Source organism: Lingula anatina, chromosome 3 (assembly GCF_051362555.1).
Source record: "Lingula anatina isolate TDL-2025a chromosome 3, LinAna3.0, whole genome shotgun sequence".
NCBI lineage: Eukaryota > Metazoa > Brachiopoda > Lingulata > Lingulida > Lingulidae > Lingula > Lingula anatina.
Window position 1 is genome coordinate 22,725,505 of NC_141769.1, and position 19,483 is coordinate 22,744,987.

The 19,483-nt window shown below is 35.6% G+C and overlaps 1 protein-coding gene across 7 annotated transcripts in view; it reads right to left on the reverse strand.

Moving 5' to 3' along the window:
* LOC106176144 (uncharacterized) overlaps positions 1–19,483 on the reverse strand; it is a 41,544-nt gene that overhangs the window by 12,476 nt on the left and 9,585 nt on the right. For 2 of the 7 annotated variants that reach the window (XM_013558414.2, XM_013558402.2), the window contains exon 1: positions 4,664–4,702. The exons of 2 other annotated variants lie outside the window; for them this stretch is intronic. In XM_013558414.2, coding sequence (XP_013413868.2) covers positions 4,664–4,687 — 24 coding nt within the window. In that variant the 5' untranslated portion in view covers positions 4,688–4,702. Of the gene's footprint in view, positions 1–4,663; positions 4,703–7,102; positions 7,124–11,922; positions 12,191–19,204; positions 19,247–19,483 lie in introns of those variants that run through there. 3 more of the 7 variants (XM_013558422.2, XM_087007514.1, XM_087007513.1) reach the window with 3 other exon arrangements.

Sequence of the window (19,483 nt, forward strand, 5' to 3'; positions counted from 1 at the left end):
ATATGTGTGGTCATACATTTAAATTAATGTATATATTACCAAAACATTCAATCATATGAGCCCCGAAAATGCACCTTAAAGTGAATCTATGTTCAGATTAAAATTTGTTTTTTCATACTTGTGAACTCCTGAAGATTTAATCTTGCATTTAAGTCTGATAATTCACATCAGGGCTTCTCCTAGGATTTGGGGTACAGGGTCTACTAATTGTAAGTCTGCAATTTGATAACAGATTCACATGAAGTTTAACCAAAGCTAAAAAAAAACCCTGAGTGGGAAGTGGGGAGGGGGTACAGTACTGTTAAATTAATTTTATTAAAATATTCAAAATTTATAATATTTGAATAAATTTCAATGAAAATTAAAGAAATTTTATAATACTTTACTTATATTTATGTTAACAATTTAACTTTTTAAGGGGTTATCACATGTTTGATTTTTTAAACATATATGAACTAAATAAAATCAGTATAAAAAAGTTCCCCTTCTTTTTATTAAAATTCTCATATTTGTTATTACTAATTTCTTCCTTACATCAATATCACACTGGTATATGAGAGCAATGTTAATTTATCATATTCCAGCACTAAATTTTAAACTGTAAATAACAGAGGTGATGCTAGAGTCATTAAAAAAACATCATACATAATTTCAGGTAATATTTTGGCAAATAAACAACATTTCAACAAGATCTTCAGTCCCAAAGATTTCACTTTCTATAGTGAGCAGATAGCATACAACGTGTTTGATTGACAGGCAGTTTGTTGCCGTGACAACGAACTAGATATAGCCAGTTCATCCAGTCCAATCTGGCTCCAGCACAGTACTTGTGTAGTTTCTGTTTTTGGAAGTGTCTTTATTACTAAACCACGTAAATTTTTAACTAAATAAATGTTCAGTAGTGAACCTGATATGTGAATAAATTTTGTCTGCTGAAGTTCTGGAGGGTGTTCACTTTCATAATTTGGCGGTAAGTTTGCTCAGACTTCGTTTTGCGACTGCATGTGTTTTGTGCCAAAAGTAGGTCACTCTTTTTCAATGTCCTCTAGGAAGAGGCAAAAAGACGTTAGTATGCAACAAAAAATGATTTTTAAAAGATTTTTGCTCCAAATTTCTCATAAAGCATGACCTGTCCGTCGGACAGCCAACCCTGCAACTTCACCTGTCCGAACTGAATTTTTACCTGTCCCGGACAGGCGGACAGGCGCTAATGTCGAGCCCTGAACATATGTTGATAACTATATTGAATTCTACAAGCTAATTGGATTCTACAGTCACCAAGGGATAAACAGACTTGAAATTAAACAGCCCAACGTGGGTTTTAATAGAGTAACACATACTCATGTAAATGCATATGTTCATATAATAGCCTAATCAATCTTAAGCTAATTATATGTCTTTGAACTGGAATCCTGTCAATAGCAAGAATTTTGACTCTATAATAGCCATATAATTTAAGCTAGTCTACTCAAGATATGTGCAATGGGTTAAAATTAAAGTTACCACACAATATTTTGTTCAGATCTCCGAGCAGCATTATGTTGGGCAGAACCATGACACAATATGAAACTCAATAAGATGAGAAATATCCATCCACTTAATTAGTATCATTGACTATCACCTATGTATTTTTTCCTGCCAGCATGTGTTGGTCAAATTTGGTTGTAATAATAAACTCTTCACTTGACATTGGCTCCTTGCAGTCTGGCTACTATAGGGCTATCTAAAGAAGTTGAGGATTTGGCTGCTGATTCTATATGTAGCCCAGTCTGAGATGCAGAAGAGAACTGAAAATGATCAGCTTCATCTATAAACTTTCATACAAACATACTTCTCGTGTCTGAACTTCAGGAGAATATATTTAGTAGAATATTTACAGTGCCATTTAGACTAGGTTTGTTAATTAAGTAGCATTTTATTGTGTAGAACCATAACATTGACTTTACCAAAGTAACCTACATGTCAAATTTACTTAGATTAAATATAAAGAATCTTTTACCTAAACTATTCTTTAGTCTTAATGTGAGTAACAAAAGAAACGACTGAAAATATCTTACTTTGAAAAGGAAGCCATCATAGCCAAATGATCACATAAGTTTTAAACATCATGGAATGTCATTAATGTATTGATCAGAATGTTGTAATGAAGCTGATGAGTTCATCAGACAAGGAAAAGCCTGACTGCTCACAATAATTTGGATCATCCCTTTTTAGGTTCATATTATCACAGAAACCAATTGCTCTTACTGCAGCAATTTACAACATTAACTGGAAATTTAGGAAAGCTGCCAAGCTGACAGACATATAATTAACTATACTGACCAAAGAACTGATATTAAAACTTACAAAAATGATAAACAACCAATTTGAATACTGCAGTGCACATTTTTTTGGTCAATTTTTATGTAACCCATATTTAAAGCATAATTATTATAACTACCATTTTAATCCTGTACTACTTTTAAAAATGCACTGTAATGTACTACTAATGTAAAACTCAGAGGATTTTAATCCAATGGGAATTCAAAGTCACACTTGGAAAATGCCAACAGTGACAATCAGTAATATTGACCATGATTTTAACTTTGAAAATTCAATGATTCTAATGAACTAAAATATTTCTTTCTTACCCTTACTGCCTGAGACCAATGACAAACACCAAGGTGATTCTTGAATCTACCATTATCTTCACAGGACTGTGGTGTGGCAATATATGGATTTGAAAAATATGTACTTTAACCCTCACTGTTTGTTGGAAAACATATTTAAAAAAAAGACCTTGATCTTTCTTCAAACCTTGTAAAAATATCTCCACAAGACTGTGAAGCACAACACTGCCAGTATGCGGGTAGAATATATATGACTCTCAGCACTGTCTTGTTGTGGTGACTCAACTAAGTGCTGTACTGTATGCAGTCTGTGTTATGAACATTTCTATCCACCCCCACCTCTGGCCTTCCTCTTACCTCAACATTACAATGGCAGTGAGACAACAGAGAGATTAATGTCAGTCTCACTGTAGCAAATCTCTTGAGAATGTTCTCGACCAGTTCATTGCCCTATCAAGTGCTGCCATTTCCCCTTGTTTTCCCTGTGATCTCCAGACACCTGAATGACACAACATCAGCACCCCATTTAGACTGCCAGTACACAAGTGCAGGCAAACCTAGCAATAGTACATAATCCACTACATTGCCATACAACCTCTCTTCACTGCTTAGCTAATGATAAAAACTATTAACTCCTAAGCCTCTTGACATAACTGCCCCTTCCATTAACAAACCAAGACCAAGCTAACAAGTGGAAAATGTGGAATTTGCTGTTATCAACAAACATAAAGCAATACCACCACGCTGGGCTATGTAAAACACAATATGCTCATCTTAGTTTATACACACACAGATTGGACCCTGAGTGGGGGTCAGCACATACTTGTGGGGGTTTTCAAAAGCTAACACAAGGCAACAAAACTGTCATATGGACAGATATAACCCCCCCCCCCCCAAAAAAAAAAAAAAAAAAGGGCCTGGACTGGGCAAACTAAATAGAACAGACCGGTTAACACAGCATTCTGTCCTTGCTGTCTCCATCTTATTGGTGTTCAAAATCCATAATACCTCCAAAATGATCTCACCTTCAAGAAAGTGTAGTTTTAAAATAAACCAATCCCTCTGTTGATACTAAGCTCTTAGTATCTTCTGGTACTGAGAAGCTGTTGCTTTTCTGACAGATACTGTTATTTTTCAAGGGATACTGATCAAGCTTTATCTGTTAGGATGTCTTTTCTGCTGTTACCAGTTGTATCACAATCCCTCTCTGCAATGTTAGCTGTGGGATCATGATGCCAGAGACACCTAGTGGCAGTTAAAAAACAGCAGGTATACCACTTAACAAATGTCTTAATATATACCACAGGTGCTCATAGACATTCCATCATACTTGTTCTGTCTAGGTATATTACTAAAACAACTTCAATTTTTATACATCCTGGTCCATGTCTTAGGCCGTTTTTTCCCCAATCAACTTGTGAGGACCTAATTCAGTGGTTATTATCTAAGTGAACTGTGTAATCCATGTATTACATCTTCCTACCATAACATGTCAACCTAAGACCATGGGTGTGAGGTCACTCATGACAGCAATCTGCAAGAGCACAACCACATGGTCTGCTTGGATGATACACTGGGTCACAACTTGACTGGGAATGTGTACTAGTAGTATATCTTGTGTGTTAAATTTTGCCAAAATACTTCTATTGATAAACCAGTTTAAGTATCATGTTAGGGGTCGTTCAAAAGGAATAAGTGTGCAATAGCTAATATCAGTACATTGGAAACGAGTCGTGTTAGAGCACATTTACAACAAATGATCGTTGGACAAACTAATCTGCAAACCCCACTTGAAAGCAATGCCACACAACCCTCGATGGTCACCCAGCCTACCACATGCACTACCCCTGCTGGGGGCTTGCAATTAAAGCTATTTAATTAAAACAGAGATTTAATAGACTAGTTGTGAATGCTGTTAGTCTGTTAATGTGCAGTACCTAGTGCACTTTAACTCATTCTCATTCATTTTATATGCACCAGCAGCCTCCCTTCCCCCTTTAAACCATTCCTCTGCATATTTCTTTCTACATATTACATTTACTGTAATACCTTACCCTGTATTTCTTATATATATCCATGCCAAACTGTTTCCATTTTCAGCCCTTCTTGCCCTTTCTATATGCCAGTGTACCATCATATCCAACGCTGTGACATCCCTTGTCTTTTCTGCCAAATTAACTACTAGTACAAGTATTAGGTCAACAGTCTATCTGCCCTCCATGTCAAACTGCTCCCATCTTGTATTTCTATATGTTTGTACCCACCTGATACTACGTACATCTTCAACTTCACACAGTCACGCCAATCCCTTAGATCTTTTTGCTCATGTACACACCTTATTTCCACCTGTTTTTATTCACAGGTAATATTCTCCTCACCAACCTTTCATTTCACCTGCCCTTACCTCTGTAACTGATGACATCAGCACAGTGGAGCTTTAAGACAATAGTGCTATATACATGGGCTGAACTTTCAAGTCTTAATGAGTCAGCCTCCTACTCTCCCTCTAAAGACTTACCTCCTGGTATTTTGTATTCAGTTCTTCACAGAATTTCCTAGTTACAGGCAATGGTAGACATCTATATTATACCCTTGTATTCATGTCACAGCCCTGGCTTTCATGTCTTACATGCTACTGTCTCAAACAGATATTCAAAACACGTTCTCCGCACTTAGTTAATAAGTGCAATGACTCTTTTGTTATATAACAAGCAGTAAAGCTGTAAAATGTACAGACGAAAAACAAATAATGATGCACAAAATATGTCATTTTGTAAATTCTGATTTTATGAGATATATTTTATATGATGTTTAACACCAAATTTTAACAAGATTAAACTCAATCAGATCAAATGGTAGCTATGGACTTAGCTGTTTTAGCTGTATAAAAATATGGGATAGCAAAATATATGCAAAGTGCCTTTTAAATAGTAAAGTATGCCAAATGTCCAATATGAGGTCACATTAAGCCAACATATCACTTCCTTAACAAGTGGAACTGTGGGTGTTTAGCTGCTTTTGGAATATTTCACTTCTGAAAAAAAATTCATCATTGCACATTACTTTTTGGAAAAAAAAAATGCAACCCCTAAAACATATGGAAATCAAACAAACAAACCCTACCATTGTAAGTGTTGTAGTTGACAAACACTTCAAATTGTAAAAAACAAAAGGACTCTAGCTTTTATGGTTCCTGAATTACAGACTTCAGATCCAGCACATTTGGGCCACTTCTTACAAGAGAATGCACTAACTGACCCCAAGCACAGGATGATGATGTGTCTGCACATAAAAAGAAGATTCCAACCCTTTCCAGCATTAACCAGGAAGAGGGATTACTGCACAATATAACAAGAAGTTTCTTTAAAAATCTTTTTTCCACTTCACTATCTACGGTGGTGTACACCAATTAAGTTAGGTTGTAACTTTTTTGTGCACAATACCAATAATACCTTTTCTTAGTTAAATCAGTTAAACATTTGTCAATCAATTGTGAAGAAGACATTGATCCATATATTTTGATGCTAACATTATCTAACATAGTTAATCCAGGCATAGAAAAGAAAGGGAATAAAAGTAACTGATCTGTAGCATCAATCTGTGTTATTGGTCTCCTTCCTGTTACTAATTAATTACAACTTTTAGCCATCACAGATATCCCTGATCATTTTTATGAAAACAAACTAAGGCAGTTTAGAATTATTAAACCTGAATGAAGATAAAATCACACTGATCAAGTTCCCGGTTCCAAAAAATTAATTTGATAGAGTACATTGTCATACAAAATTCAAGGAATTAATCCACTGCTTTAAAATGCCAAGTCAATTAATCTAGGCATAAGGACTTGGTATAATTGCATTTCTAATGGTAGTTACTCTAAATGCCCTAATGGGAATTATGCAAGTTTAGTTTTAGTTTAATTAATTAACTAATGAGTATCGGGAGAAGCAGATTCAGTTTCTTGAATACAGGAGTGCCAAATTATACCAAGTCTCTGATATTTTCCTATACATATAGAATGCATGAGAAAACACCAAAATATTTTACTTACTTTTGTCTTATGCAGTTTTTCCCGTGAAGACTTCATTTACAATCTAAGATTTACATTTTCTTAAATTGCTATTATTTGATGCTTTTACAAACCAACAGTAAATCCGATAAGATAAAAATGGTTTGAATTCCATCAAATTATTCCTTCCAATAAATGAGATAAATTTGAATTTGGATTTAGAATACATATTGCATCATACAAGTTATGAAGTTGTGTAATAGGCTAATAATAATAATAATAATTATAATAATTATTATTTTTATAAATACATAAGAAAATATTTATCTACATCAGTCAAACAAATAGTTTAACTTTGAAAATATATTAACATTTATACAATAGAAGATTTAAAGCATTAAAATAACCATCTGACATAACCTTCTCATGGAAATAAAACGAATTCAAGGATAAAGGAATTAAAAAAAAGAAAGAAAATGCTTACAGACATCTTTCTTAGAACAAACTTGATTCTACATCCTTGTAATCTGATCTGTAAGTAGCAACCATGATTTTATTGTTTCGCCACTTTCATATTTGTAATTGCCAAACTGTTAATGTATCTTCTGACAAAATACTGGCAATCTGGAAAAATTTAAACATTGTGAATAGATCCTTGCCAAGAAGAAAATCATTTAAGTGGTTACTCAAATTTTGTACTGAATTGATTCACTTCCCCCATACAACTGGTATTTGGACTCTCATATGATTGGACAGCCTCTACATCAGGACAGAAAGAAAGCTAAATTTCCATGTGAGAGCCTTACTAAAATGAGATCCAGCTGTTGTGGATTCTTTCAGTGCTAGTTATAATGAGTTGACAGCAAACAAAAAAGTGTACTTGCCATCAGTTATTGAAATTTTAACCTTGTTTTAAAAAAGCCATTGCTGTACCTGTCTCAATCATTAACAGTGACCAGGAAGCCACATCTCTGCCAAACCTAGAACATATGTGTAACCTTTTCTACATTTTATCCTATTACAACTTTTCCTAGATCACGGAAGAATAGCACTTACATACATGCTATAATTAAGACTATTTATGGTGTTACCAACTTTTTTGTGATCAATATTTCACATAAGTGGAATAAAGTTTATCAATATTTCACATAAGTGGAATAAAGTTTAAGTTACCTGTACTTAAGCTTCACTTCAGTGTTTAACGAATTTTAAAGCTTTTAAAAATTGAGTGTGTGCGATGTTCCAATGCATGTGGGTGTCCTTTGGCAGATATCTCATAAAATCCCACTAAGTCTGACACAGTAATAAAGTCAGACACAAACACAAGGGGGGCTCTTATCTCTGTTGACACCTATTCAGTTACACATCTCCTGTAATGTGTGCATGTGTGTGTGTGTGTGTGTGTGTGGGGGGGGGGGGGGGGGGGGGGCTCTCATGGAACTTCTCTTAAAAGTTTGCAAAAGCACACCAATCATAAATTAAAAGAAGAAACAAACAAACAAACAAAAGGGGTTTGCAGATCAGCAGTATTATATTTCACAGGTGCTAGGACAAAATAAGAAATCAACACATTCTCAGTTAAAACTAAAAATTCAACCAAGAAACTAACACAATATAGGGAATCATTCAAGCCCAACTTATAAAAACACAAAACTTCAACCACCATAAGTATGTGCCTCGGACTGTGGCAAATTGTAACACTCATCTTCTACTTTCTTCACATTGTACCTGGTACTGCTTATACATGTGTCAAACCAATATGACTACCTGGTACTTAAAAACCTGTAGAATACATCATTAAGATACTTTGTTATGTAGCTAACAACCAGGTGCAATGACATAGCTTTAGGATATTTCTATAAAAATACTGCAGTGGTGAAAAGTTTTCCCTTTCCTACTTTCACCTCACCCTCAGCATAAATTCTGACACACACATTGCATAATGTGATTAAATAAAGAAGTAAAAAAAACAGCAGTAGAAATATGTGCTGCATTATGGCATGTCTTCAGGTTTCCACATAATGTCTCTCAACAGAACTCTGGATACATTAAAAAATAAATAAGTAAACTAAATAAAACACAGCTGTTATTGGAAATTATTCCCTTCAAGGTCAAAATAAAAGATATTTAAGTGCAATTGAAATTCCTACAATTGCTGAAATCAAAATTTTAACTGCTTCAATTTTCAACTAGAATCTCAGGAGAAAAATCTTGTGCTGAGACTGCAACAAATCTGTCATTTTTGTATCCTAATAGCATTTAACGCGGCCTAAAGGAGCTAATTATACTTGAAAATGAGTCCTTTCTTTCAGCCATGTCTGTCTCCAGGGCTCAGCAGGTATGTAGTGTCATGAAAGGCTCAATGGAGAGGGGGACAATGCTGTAGACAGGTAGCTTCATCTGTGGGATTAATTTACAGAGTTCACTGGAAGAAACAGTATGACTGGGTCCAGTTGGTTCACTTGCAAATTTACGAAGTCACTTGTGTTGCAAAGCACTATACCCTCTCATACCTCATTCACACTATCATCTTTATCAGAGGATTTTTCAAATTTGAAATTTCAGATGAAAAATTTGATTCATTTCCCTGTGCACACACAGCAAAGCAAAACTGAATCCCACGCTGAAAATCCAGGTTCCACTTCCTGATTGAACAGTCCCATCTGCACTGCATGGGACAACAGTGCACACAAAAATATGGTTCCATTTACTGCCCTACTTGTACTGCTTTTTGGCCATCTGTTTTTATTTGAAACATGAAATACAACTCAAAAGACATTTAAGCAATCTCGGCACTCATACTTAAAGAGCAAAAGATTGCAAAAGTAGTTTGTTTCCCTGCTCATTTGTGTGCAAATGCACAGTAAGACCTTGACCTACTGATAGTTGTGGTGAGTTATTCCAATTACTGTCAGAAATCCAACCAACTTGCAGTATTTTGAGAAAACAGTTAACAGAAATTTTCATGCATTCACACATCCACATTTATATCAGAATCCTGACCTAATTAATATTTATCCGAATAAATGCCTGTTGCGTGAACAGGGTATCACTCTCCCGTATCTCTTTCTATCATTCATTGTTATTTTGCCTGGTTCCATGAGCTGACACAACATGGTGTTTCACATGATGTTATCATATCAGATCATGTTCAACTAAGTCATCAACCAGATACACTTCAGCTAGTTTCTCTTTCTAAAAATCACAACCAGCATGCATTTAAATATGCATCAAATTGTCCTCTATAAATGGCCTTCAAAAAGTTTTAACATGCCCTCCAAACACTTTAGTTGCTCTATCAACAGGTCCAGTATGATTTTATACATTACACTGCCTTTGTCACAGTTAAAATATAGTAGGCCGTGTTCAAATAAACTTTTAAAAAATTAATTTCAAATCTAAACTAACTAAGTCTAACAAAAAAGTTTGGCTTCAAATCCAGGAAGTAGGTATTTTGGTTGTAACCTTCCACCAGAGATTTCCTTGTATTGATGCCAAAGCTGAACAGTTGGCAAAACAAGTGTCAGGAAGAAAGAAAATGATGGAAGGGGGAGGGGCAATCAAATGGATGCTTCCTGAAGTTTAATTATTTTTTTAATTGACTAAACACAGACTTCCATGCCTAGTGCCAAGAGTTATATGACAGATTTCACATCTGCAGAATTCTATTCTATATATTACTAGTATATATGCATTGCATTACCTTAAATGTGTGTGTGTGTGTGTGTGTGTGTGTGTGCACGCATGCACGTTTGATATGTACTTGTATGAGCAAGCACTGCATTCCCTTCACGAATTCCAATATGCCCCAATATAAAATGTTTTACTATGTGAATTATTTTCTACATCAGATCCATTAAGTTCAACATGACCTCACACCAACTTTCTCAGACCTACTATAAGCATGTCACTGTCTAGCTCTGAAGGAAATCCAAGACCTTATTATCACTGTCTTTTATATACCTGTTTGCCAAATAGAACATGACCTGGGAGATAGCAGCTACTCTATTCAGGGTGAACATGTTTCAAAACCAGACCTTTCATGTTCTGTTGTCAAAGGCAAAGTTCCCTAAAGTTTAAAAGGCATAATAAAAGTGAAAATTCCAATACTGGGAAGGCTTTATTTTTAAGTCTAAAACTTACCAAACAGACACTTTCATAACTATACACGCGTAGAAATGGGGAAAAAAGAAATATATTTAAAGTCGACATGCCACACTCGGTCAACATAAAAAATTTGTATTATCTGTTCAACCATCTCTCTACCAAACATGATAACAACTGAGTAGACAAAGTTTACATAACATCAGGTGACGAATGCTAGTTCTCAAAGATATTGCATTAATACCAATATAATCATGTAACATTCCTTACAAACCAAATTCTACAGAAATCTCTTCAATGCACTGGACCTGAGCTAAAATATATCAAAAGCATATTACATCTGGTGCTTTCGTTTAGTAATTAACTTAGTAATTAACTTAAATTGGTGGAGTTTATTAGGACACCTGCTGCTTCCTTCCAAAGCCACAAAATGAGATTTTTTCTCCATAATAAGCTATATATCAACAAAACTGTGTGTGTGCCGATGCATGCATTTGCACTGTATAGTATACTCTGTTCTACTCATTACCTATATATCAGTTCCACTTCAGTAGCCTGGCTCTTCTTCTTCATTACATGCATATATATATAGAAATCACCTGTTAGTTATAAAACCTTTTCATAACATCGCATCTTGGTAACTGTCCCACTTCAGTGGTTGAAATTCTCAGCAGATATATCCTGATCAAGTTCCCAGAACTGTTAACTAGGTTGCATGTAAATACAGCAACACAGATCCGTGGGACCTAGTTGACAGACATGACTTTACCAGTACCCTCACAATGGTTTGATGACGAAGGCTATACAAAAATAAGTTCCTCTATCTAGATAAGCATACCATCAGATCAGATGACATATTTCATCAGTGTACAGCGGCAATGTCATTTAAATAAGTGCTCTACTCAATCACTGCTGTACGTCCCACTGAATGACGTAGGTCCGTGACACTTCACTGTGTCTTCAAACACTGCTGATATTTGCAAGTGGATGTGTGATAACAAGTTCAGTTTCCCTTGGGTCTCCCTTTCCTTTTGTAAGTGTCTATACCATCCCACACAAATGCTTTATCACTGCCTACACTGCACATGCAATCATTTTGTTAAACCATCATCATTCCAATTTAACCATTATTCAAAATTATCAAGCAATCTGCATTGAATCCCACATTACTGTACTTTATACTAGTGGAGCCCACTTTACCTTATTACAGTAGACTATCACAGATTAGCGTCCTTCTGCCAGTATCCAGTGGGCCCCGTATCCAGAAATTATCCTCACTGCTTCAGCTTACATAGCATTACACGGCACCTTCATTGTCCACCTCTGCCATCTCCAACCACATCATAACACTAGGTTAAGACATCAAAGCACACTCCTTCCCTTAATGCAAGTTATTCGAACACTCACTGGGTAATTCACCCAGGCCAGAGGAGTTTTATGGTCTTGTCAACTCCATGTATGTAGGTCAGGTGTGACATGCAGGTATGGGCCTATTAATCACCTTGCACATATAATACACCTGATATCATCAAAGCAACTCTCAGGTTGGGTTCACACGCTCACAGGTAAGAAGGGCTCTGAAACCTTCTTATTCCTAAGTGTGAACACACCAGATAAAAAGCCACCATAGATATTTTAAGCCTAAAATACAAAAGATAAAGGGGTCTGAAGAACTATTTCTGGAGTGTGTTCCCACAGGATAAAACAACTCCAGACAACCCTGTTTCCTAGCTGTGTTTATACACAGATACAATTTATTTGTCTCAAGAACATCTAGTCATTAACCAAACACAAAAACAGAAGGGCTAAACAGTGCCACATTATTTTCAAGGTTACTGTTCAATGTCAACACAGTGCTGCTGCTTAACATTTAGGCCATTCACACTGGCAATTTTGACCACTGTTAAGGCCTGATCATGGTCCCATCTGGTTAACTTTTCTAATGTGAACACAGTCCAAAGAAACGCAGATCTGGACTAGTTTCTATCAGAGTTAACTCAAAATTGCCATCAAGACTGACCAGATTTTTACATTTGGAATGTATGGACACAAGTAGACAATTTACCATGTCTTGTGGATTATTCACATTACTGTCACGTGATTTGTGTTTTTTTTAGGTAAATTTTTCTTTTTTTAAATTGCTACTTAGACTCCAGCCATATTGTTATATCATCACTTTCTACTGAGATCTATGATGCACATGCTAAACAGAAAATAAGACTGATGAGAGGCAACAGAGCTAAATTCAATAAAAGAATGAAGCATGTGTAGCTAATAATATCTAATGTCTGTCCATAAAAAATCTTCTATAAAAAAAATCACCTGTGATGTAAATTAACCCTCCCAGATAAGAAATGAAAATGTACCCCTTAGAGTTACACATTCTGAGTCACTTTGAAAACTTATCAGACATAAGGACTAGGGATATGGAATTTTTCATGGAACAGAGATCAAAATTGTCAGGCATGTCCAACAGTCTGGTGATTCCATAAAGCCTGTGAACTGGCTTGGGTTGGTTCTCTGTGGTAAAGTTGATCAATTCTGAGACGACTTGTACTAAGGAAGAGATGTTGCAACTGTACTGAAAACTCACAACCCAGCAATTTTGAAAATAAGCCATTATCAAGAGGAACTGGTCACAACACAGCAACAATCCTGATAAAAGTTTACTAGTAACAATATTAAGCTCCAAACAATATGTGCATAATATATGTGTAAGCCATGTTTTCAGCTCATACCAGCTACCAGTACTAGACTTTTCCCGTACAGTAAAAAAACATATCGTTAGCAGGAACATACAATAAAGCTACACAGTACTTAAAGTTAACAGAATACTCACAATATCTATATCAAGCTTATCAAAGACAATCACCCACCACAACAGTCTATGGCGCATCTTCAGACGCAACCTAGTGCGACTTAGACTGCATTCAGAATTAATGCACACTAGTTAGTGCGCACCAAGACCACGGGGACTCTCGCTGAATGCAATCAGATTAGCAGGCTAACACACATCTCCTTCCATTGGGTAGAATACAGAAAAGCCAGTGATTACACCAGTAGAAAGTAGTGTTAGTGCACTAGCTAGGTTGACCAAACTCATGCTGAATGGCTCCTTTGACACTTGTCAATCACATAATTCTAAATGACAAGACATTAAGCCAAGGAATTGTTAGGGCACTGTGGGGTACACTCAATTATTTCTTTGTTAACTTCTAATATTATAACACATGTTGCCAGCCATTTAATAAAAAGGAATCACTGGGTGCTTTCTTTTTTTCCCCCAATGTGAATGTTGAAGAAAAAATAATTGAATTAAGTTTATACCAGGAAGTAATTATTTTGTAATCTTAGCAGCCTATTTCACCTCATCAGATTTAATATTGAAGCTTACATTTTCATTTATAGAGAATGCATTTCTGTCAATACAAAATACTATTGTGTGGCAAAGTACAGTACCATAGTATCTCATATTCTGAGCAGAATCTATTGTTTTATGGCAAGATTTATCACTAGTAAATACCTTCATACAAAGGAGACTTTGGGAGCTTTCAGAATAAAGTTCTTGTACTAGCAGGATCTATCTATCTATGCAGGGATTCTTGCTATGCATTAAAATGTATCTGACAATTATTTGTTTATAATCAAAAGGTAATGAATACCGTAATATTTTCAACAACAGGTGTCAGCACAAAGGTCATGACACATTCTTTCAACAGGGGGCAGCATGTGTTACAAAACATTGCCAACAACAGGTGGCGACATTAGGTCCTTAGTTTTCCAGATCAGGTGGCAAGATATGTCAGAGCACTCATATAATGGCAGTTTTCAGGGTTCTGTTCTGATGGTCACAGTACTACAGTATAAGGATTTATAGTTCTATGATCAAGTCATACATTTATATGCAAAAAATAGCCAAAAACAAATGATTATTTTGAGGTGCTGTATAGTACCAATTTCTATTAAGTGACTTATATTGTCTTGTTGCAATTCATGCAATTCAAACACATCTGTTTTCTGCCTGCAACTTATTTATAAATAGACTGCTGGTAAATTATTCTCCTCCTGAATAAAGCGCTTAAAATACTTATTAAGTTATCAATGAATGAACAATAATGCATGTACACTCCTACTGTGTTGAAACATTTCAAACTACTGGAGAAAATGTCTACATGACAAAAACAATAGAAACAAATGGTCAAAATGCCTCCTATTCAGTGATTAAAAAAACAATGAAAATCTTTGATTTCAATTTTCTAAAACTATTCAAATCTCATTAGAATTGGACTAGATTTTCTAAAAAAAAAAAACATTCAAATCTTATTAGAATTGGACTAGGTGAAAATTAATGGTCTTGTATCTGACATATAAAAAACTTATTATACATAGCTTTTGCATTCAGTAAACAATGGTTATCTTCATCTATGTGTACGTGGCTTCTAGCCCATCTACTGCAAAAAAGACGTACCCAATGTAAAAAAAACCCTGCGGCTTATTTGCCAAACCACCTTCTGAGGTAAGTAATGGCTGGTATATAGATGTTAGATAAGATCACACAAAATTCTACCTGCTTGGGTACTATCCCTGTCTGATGCTGCTGTCATATATGATTTATATGTCTGATGAGAAGATCAGGAGATATTATGTGCATCAACTGATTCGTATAATTTTTGATAATGTTTATCGATTTATAATTTTAGATAAACTAGTACTCATATATATCTTTAAAACAACTGCAAGAATGCTCATTTTTGTATTATTTCCTTTGTATTACTATTTTGTTAAGGTCAAAGACTATATCATATATGGAAAGCAGTTTGTTCATACTTCAGTCAGTTGCTTGTCAGTATTAATAAACAGTATCTGAACTTTCCATCTTACCTGATTCTTCAGCAGGCATCGAGTTTGTATATCAAATACATACATGTGACAAAATTATACGGGAACAAATTATAAGGGAACAAAAGTTGAATATAATGCAGACTAGTGTTGAATTGGGATTAAGATTAAACATTCAACAATCAGATGAAATAATTGTAGTTGATAACATACTCCTGGCAAGTGTCTGGCATTTGATTTCATGGCCTGGAACAGTATGAACTGATACGACCCTGTTTATCTTTACATGATCATGCCTGATATGTTTCTTTTTTATCACCTATGTTACATATTTTTAAAATTGTGAAGTTATCAGTCAAAACATTGTGATAAATTCATGGAAACTTCACAACCTTAAGAAACAATATCCAGCATCTGTCTACATATTCTTCCAATTTGGATTTCTTATCAATGTACTCCAGATGTCCCATAAAACAGAACAAGAGGTGCAGCCCCCCCCCCCCCCCCCCCCCCCCCATGAACACTGGCTATCTTAGCAGTGCATTAAGACAGACACAAGTTTTGTATAATCTGTGCATGTCATTTATGTATCAATATAGAAAGGACAGAAGTACCACTATTAGCTACTCAGACAGACATTAGTCTTCTTGGTGCACTGCCATGCTTTATATGTTCATTACACCACTCAGAATACATACACTTATCTATACAATGTTGCATATACTCTTTCCTGCTCTCTAGCTTATATCAAAAGAGTAAATGAAATTTCACATAGAGTTCCAATATAAGTTGATCTCTAAATTCGAAGTAGAAGGCATCCTTCCACAAACAAGTAATGCCCTGAAAAACCAGTTCCCCCAGGCTTCCCTTTCATCTCCTTACCTAAGGACACTAACAGACACCAGCACAAAGTTTCCTGAGCTGACACTGACACTTCAGGTTAAAAGTATCCAACATCCACATCTCAAACATCCTACAGTTCAAAGAGCAAGATTACATCATCACAACAGATCAGCCTGTGCCCATGCCAGTATCAACACACAGGTCAAGCCCTGAATCCAGTGGCGCACAGTTCTAATATTTCAAAGGAGCATGCGAATAGAATAAAGTTCTCTTACTTTATGATGCTGACCTCAACAAGTCTCAAAAATCTGTTGACGCTGTCTTTATTTGTACTTAAAACAGAGGGCACCATGTCAGCATATCAAAGAAAAGTTATGATATGTACTGTCTTTTTTTGGTTGTTTGTATGAAATTGTGATAAAGACATTAATATCACATCTAGTGAATGGACTAGATAATGTATTATGTGCAGCCTGCAGGCATGCTTTACATGTTATCTTAGCATCAGCTCTTAATTTATGCCAAGTTTAGGAGATTAACTAAGCATACAATATATTTCACAATATTGGGAAAACCTCCTTGTGGATAATTGTACATTTTAAACAAATAAATAGAATTGTTTAGCTGCCAATATTGACAACTATGACAGTAGAATGCTTTAACTTTACGTGTGTGTGTGTGTGTGCATGTGCAAGCACCGTGTGTGCGTACACATATATACATGCACATCATTTCACTATGGTTAACAATGTGCAGACACAGGAAGAACTTTCATGTGGATATTTTATTATACAGGAATGGCATATTCCAATGTTTAAAACTTTATTTTCATATTCAGAGAATGATTGTATATATATATCTATCTATTAAAAACAGCTACAACAAAACATTTGAGAAACTTTACAACTGGAAAATGAAAACAAATTCATGAGCAGAAAAATTGAAAGTGAAACTGAATGGAATAAATATAAGGCTACAAATCCAGGAAGTGTGAGTAAAAATTCCCGAAGTACTTTTTGTTTCTTTAGTTTCACTTTTTAAAGTTCCAAACCAACTTCTGTTTTTAAACCACTTTTCTCTTGCCATCAAAAAGTTACTATGGAGGCTATTGCTGTTTTTTTTTTTTATATTAATGTTGGCATTTTCATTTATTTAGATCCACTTTAACAGGAGACAAACCTCACTTGACAAACACTCCCATGACAACATGAGATTGAGTACAGAAATAATGACAACACGGAACTCAAGCATGAAGGCTACCAACCACAGTCTCTTTCCTAAACTAACACATAACTAATGATGCATGCAATATCCATGACGCCTCCACACTGTGACCAGACCACTGGAATTCACTGGAGATTTCTGGAGCTGGCAACTGGTACTCTATATCCTGTTGTCATCAACCATATGTGAACATTTCCTTCTCCAGTTTAATCACAACATTTAGATACTAAGGCTTCATTCACATGCTATGTTTATTTTCTAAATTCTATTTTCTATTAGCGGTATGTCTTATGATCACGGTCTGTGCCCTGAATATACCGCGGCGTAATTACTGGCAGCGCGTGCCAGTTACTATAAGTTACTATAAGTAACTGGCTCGCGCTGCCAGTAATTACGCGGCGGGATATTCAGGGCACAGACCGTGATCATAAGATAGCGCGAATAGAAAATAGATTTTTAGAAAATAGACATTGCATGTGAACGAAGCCTAAGTGACTGTAATGTAATGAGTTTAGGTTTAAACCAAGTAATATGCTCTAAATTGTTTTATTGCAACCTTGGGCCCCATTCTCATAGATACACTAGTCTACACGAATTGACCAAATGCTACGGGGGATTCTCGCTGAGTGCAATCAGCTTAAGATGCCTCCTCCTGGCATCAAGTACAATACAGAAAAGCTGGTGATTATATGATTATGTGGAAACAAAAGGAGGCTAACATTCGGTCTAGATGATTGCACTATGCAAGAGTCCCTGCAGAGTTAGACTGATGGCACATGTATAGAAATGGGGTCTTAGACAACTTCCAAAAATTTGCATGCCACGGGCAGCATTAGGATATGTTGTCATCCAATAGGGCCGTTCAGTATGATTTACAGGAAAACATCTGGAGACAACTCAATTCTTCACTTTTTAGACTTGAAAACGACCTTGAGACAGTGAGTACACCATAGTCAAAATGTCAAATTAATAAATCAACAACAAACCTACCCAAAATACTTAGGTTTAATGTGACAGAGGTAAGACTCACAGTCAGTGCTTTAATTTACTTGCCAACCATAATAAAATACTTCCTTGCAAGATACACCATAGTCATATGTTGAAGGCTTGCTTGGCATTTAAAAAATGTGCTCATATTAAAGAAAGGCAAGCACTTGCCCCTTCCCTAACAGCATATGTTGTCCCAAGTATCTGCAAACACTAAGCAGCATTAGTACACTATATGCAGTTTGCATTTTTTTTTGCCTTTCCAGTAGATTTTGAAACTTCCAACTACTTCCACTTATACACGGCAGTGGTTCCCCATCACTGTCTTGTCTTTGCAATCTCATATTCATGAGTTTTAGAAAATCAAACTGCCATTCATCTAGAAAAAATCTACAAACCTTCCAGCAAAAAAATCTCCATATAAACATCAACATCACTGTATTGCATCTTCTTTGTGTACAAGTTTAAACCAAAGTGACATCCCTTTTAATCTAATAGTTTGTGCTTTTCCATACCTGTATTATATTAGTAAACTCCCATGCTGAGGTGAATAGAACTTATCTAATAATAATAATATAGCTTACCCTACCTGTCCTGATACAGTGCACAAAACCATCCTAAGTAAAAATCAGTCATGCTCCTGGAAAGGAATCCAACATCATTGTGAACACTGCATCTCCACTGTACCTATACACATTCCTTGTAAACAAGCTGTCAGCCTTGATCAAAAAGAAAACAGTTGGCTCCAAGTTTTAATCCAATTTCCTCAACAGTCACATGGGAAAAACTGTATTCAAATTGAAGATAGATGACATGTGCAGGATTGTAGGACATACTACTGTCCAGGCCCATTTACACTAAAAGATAA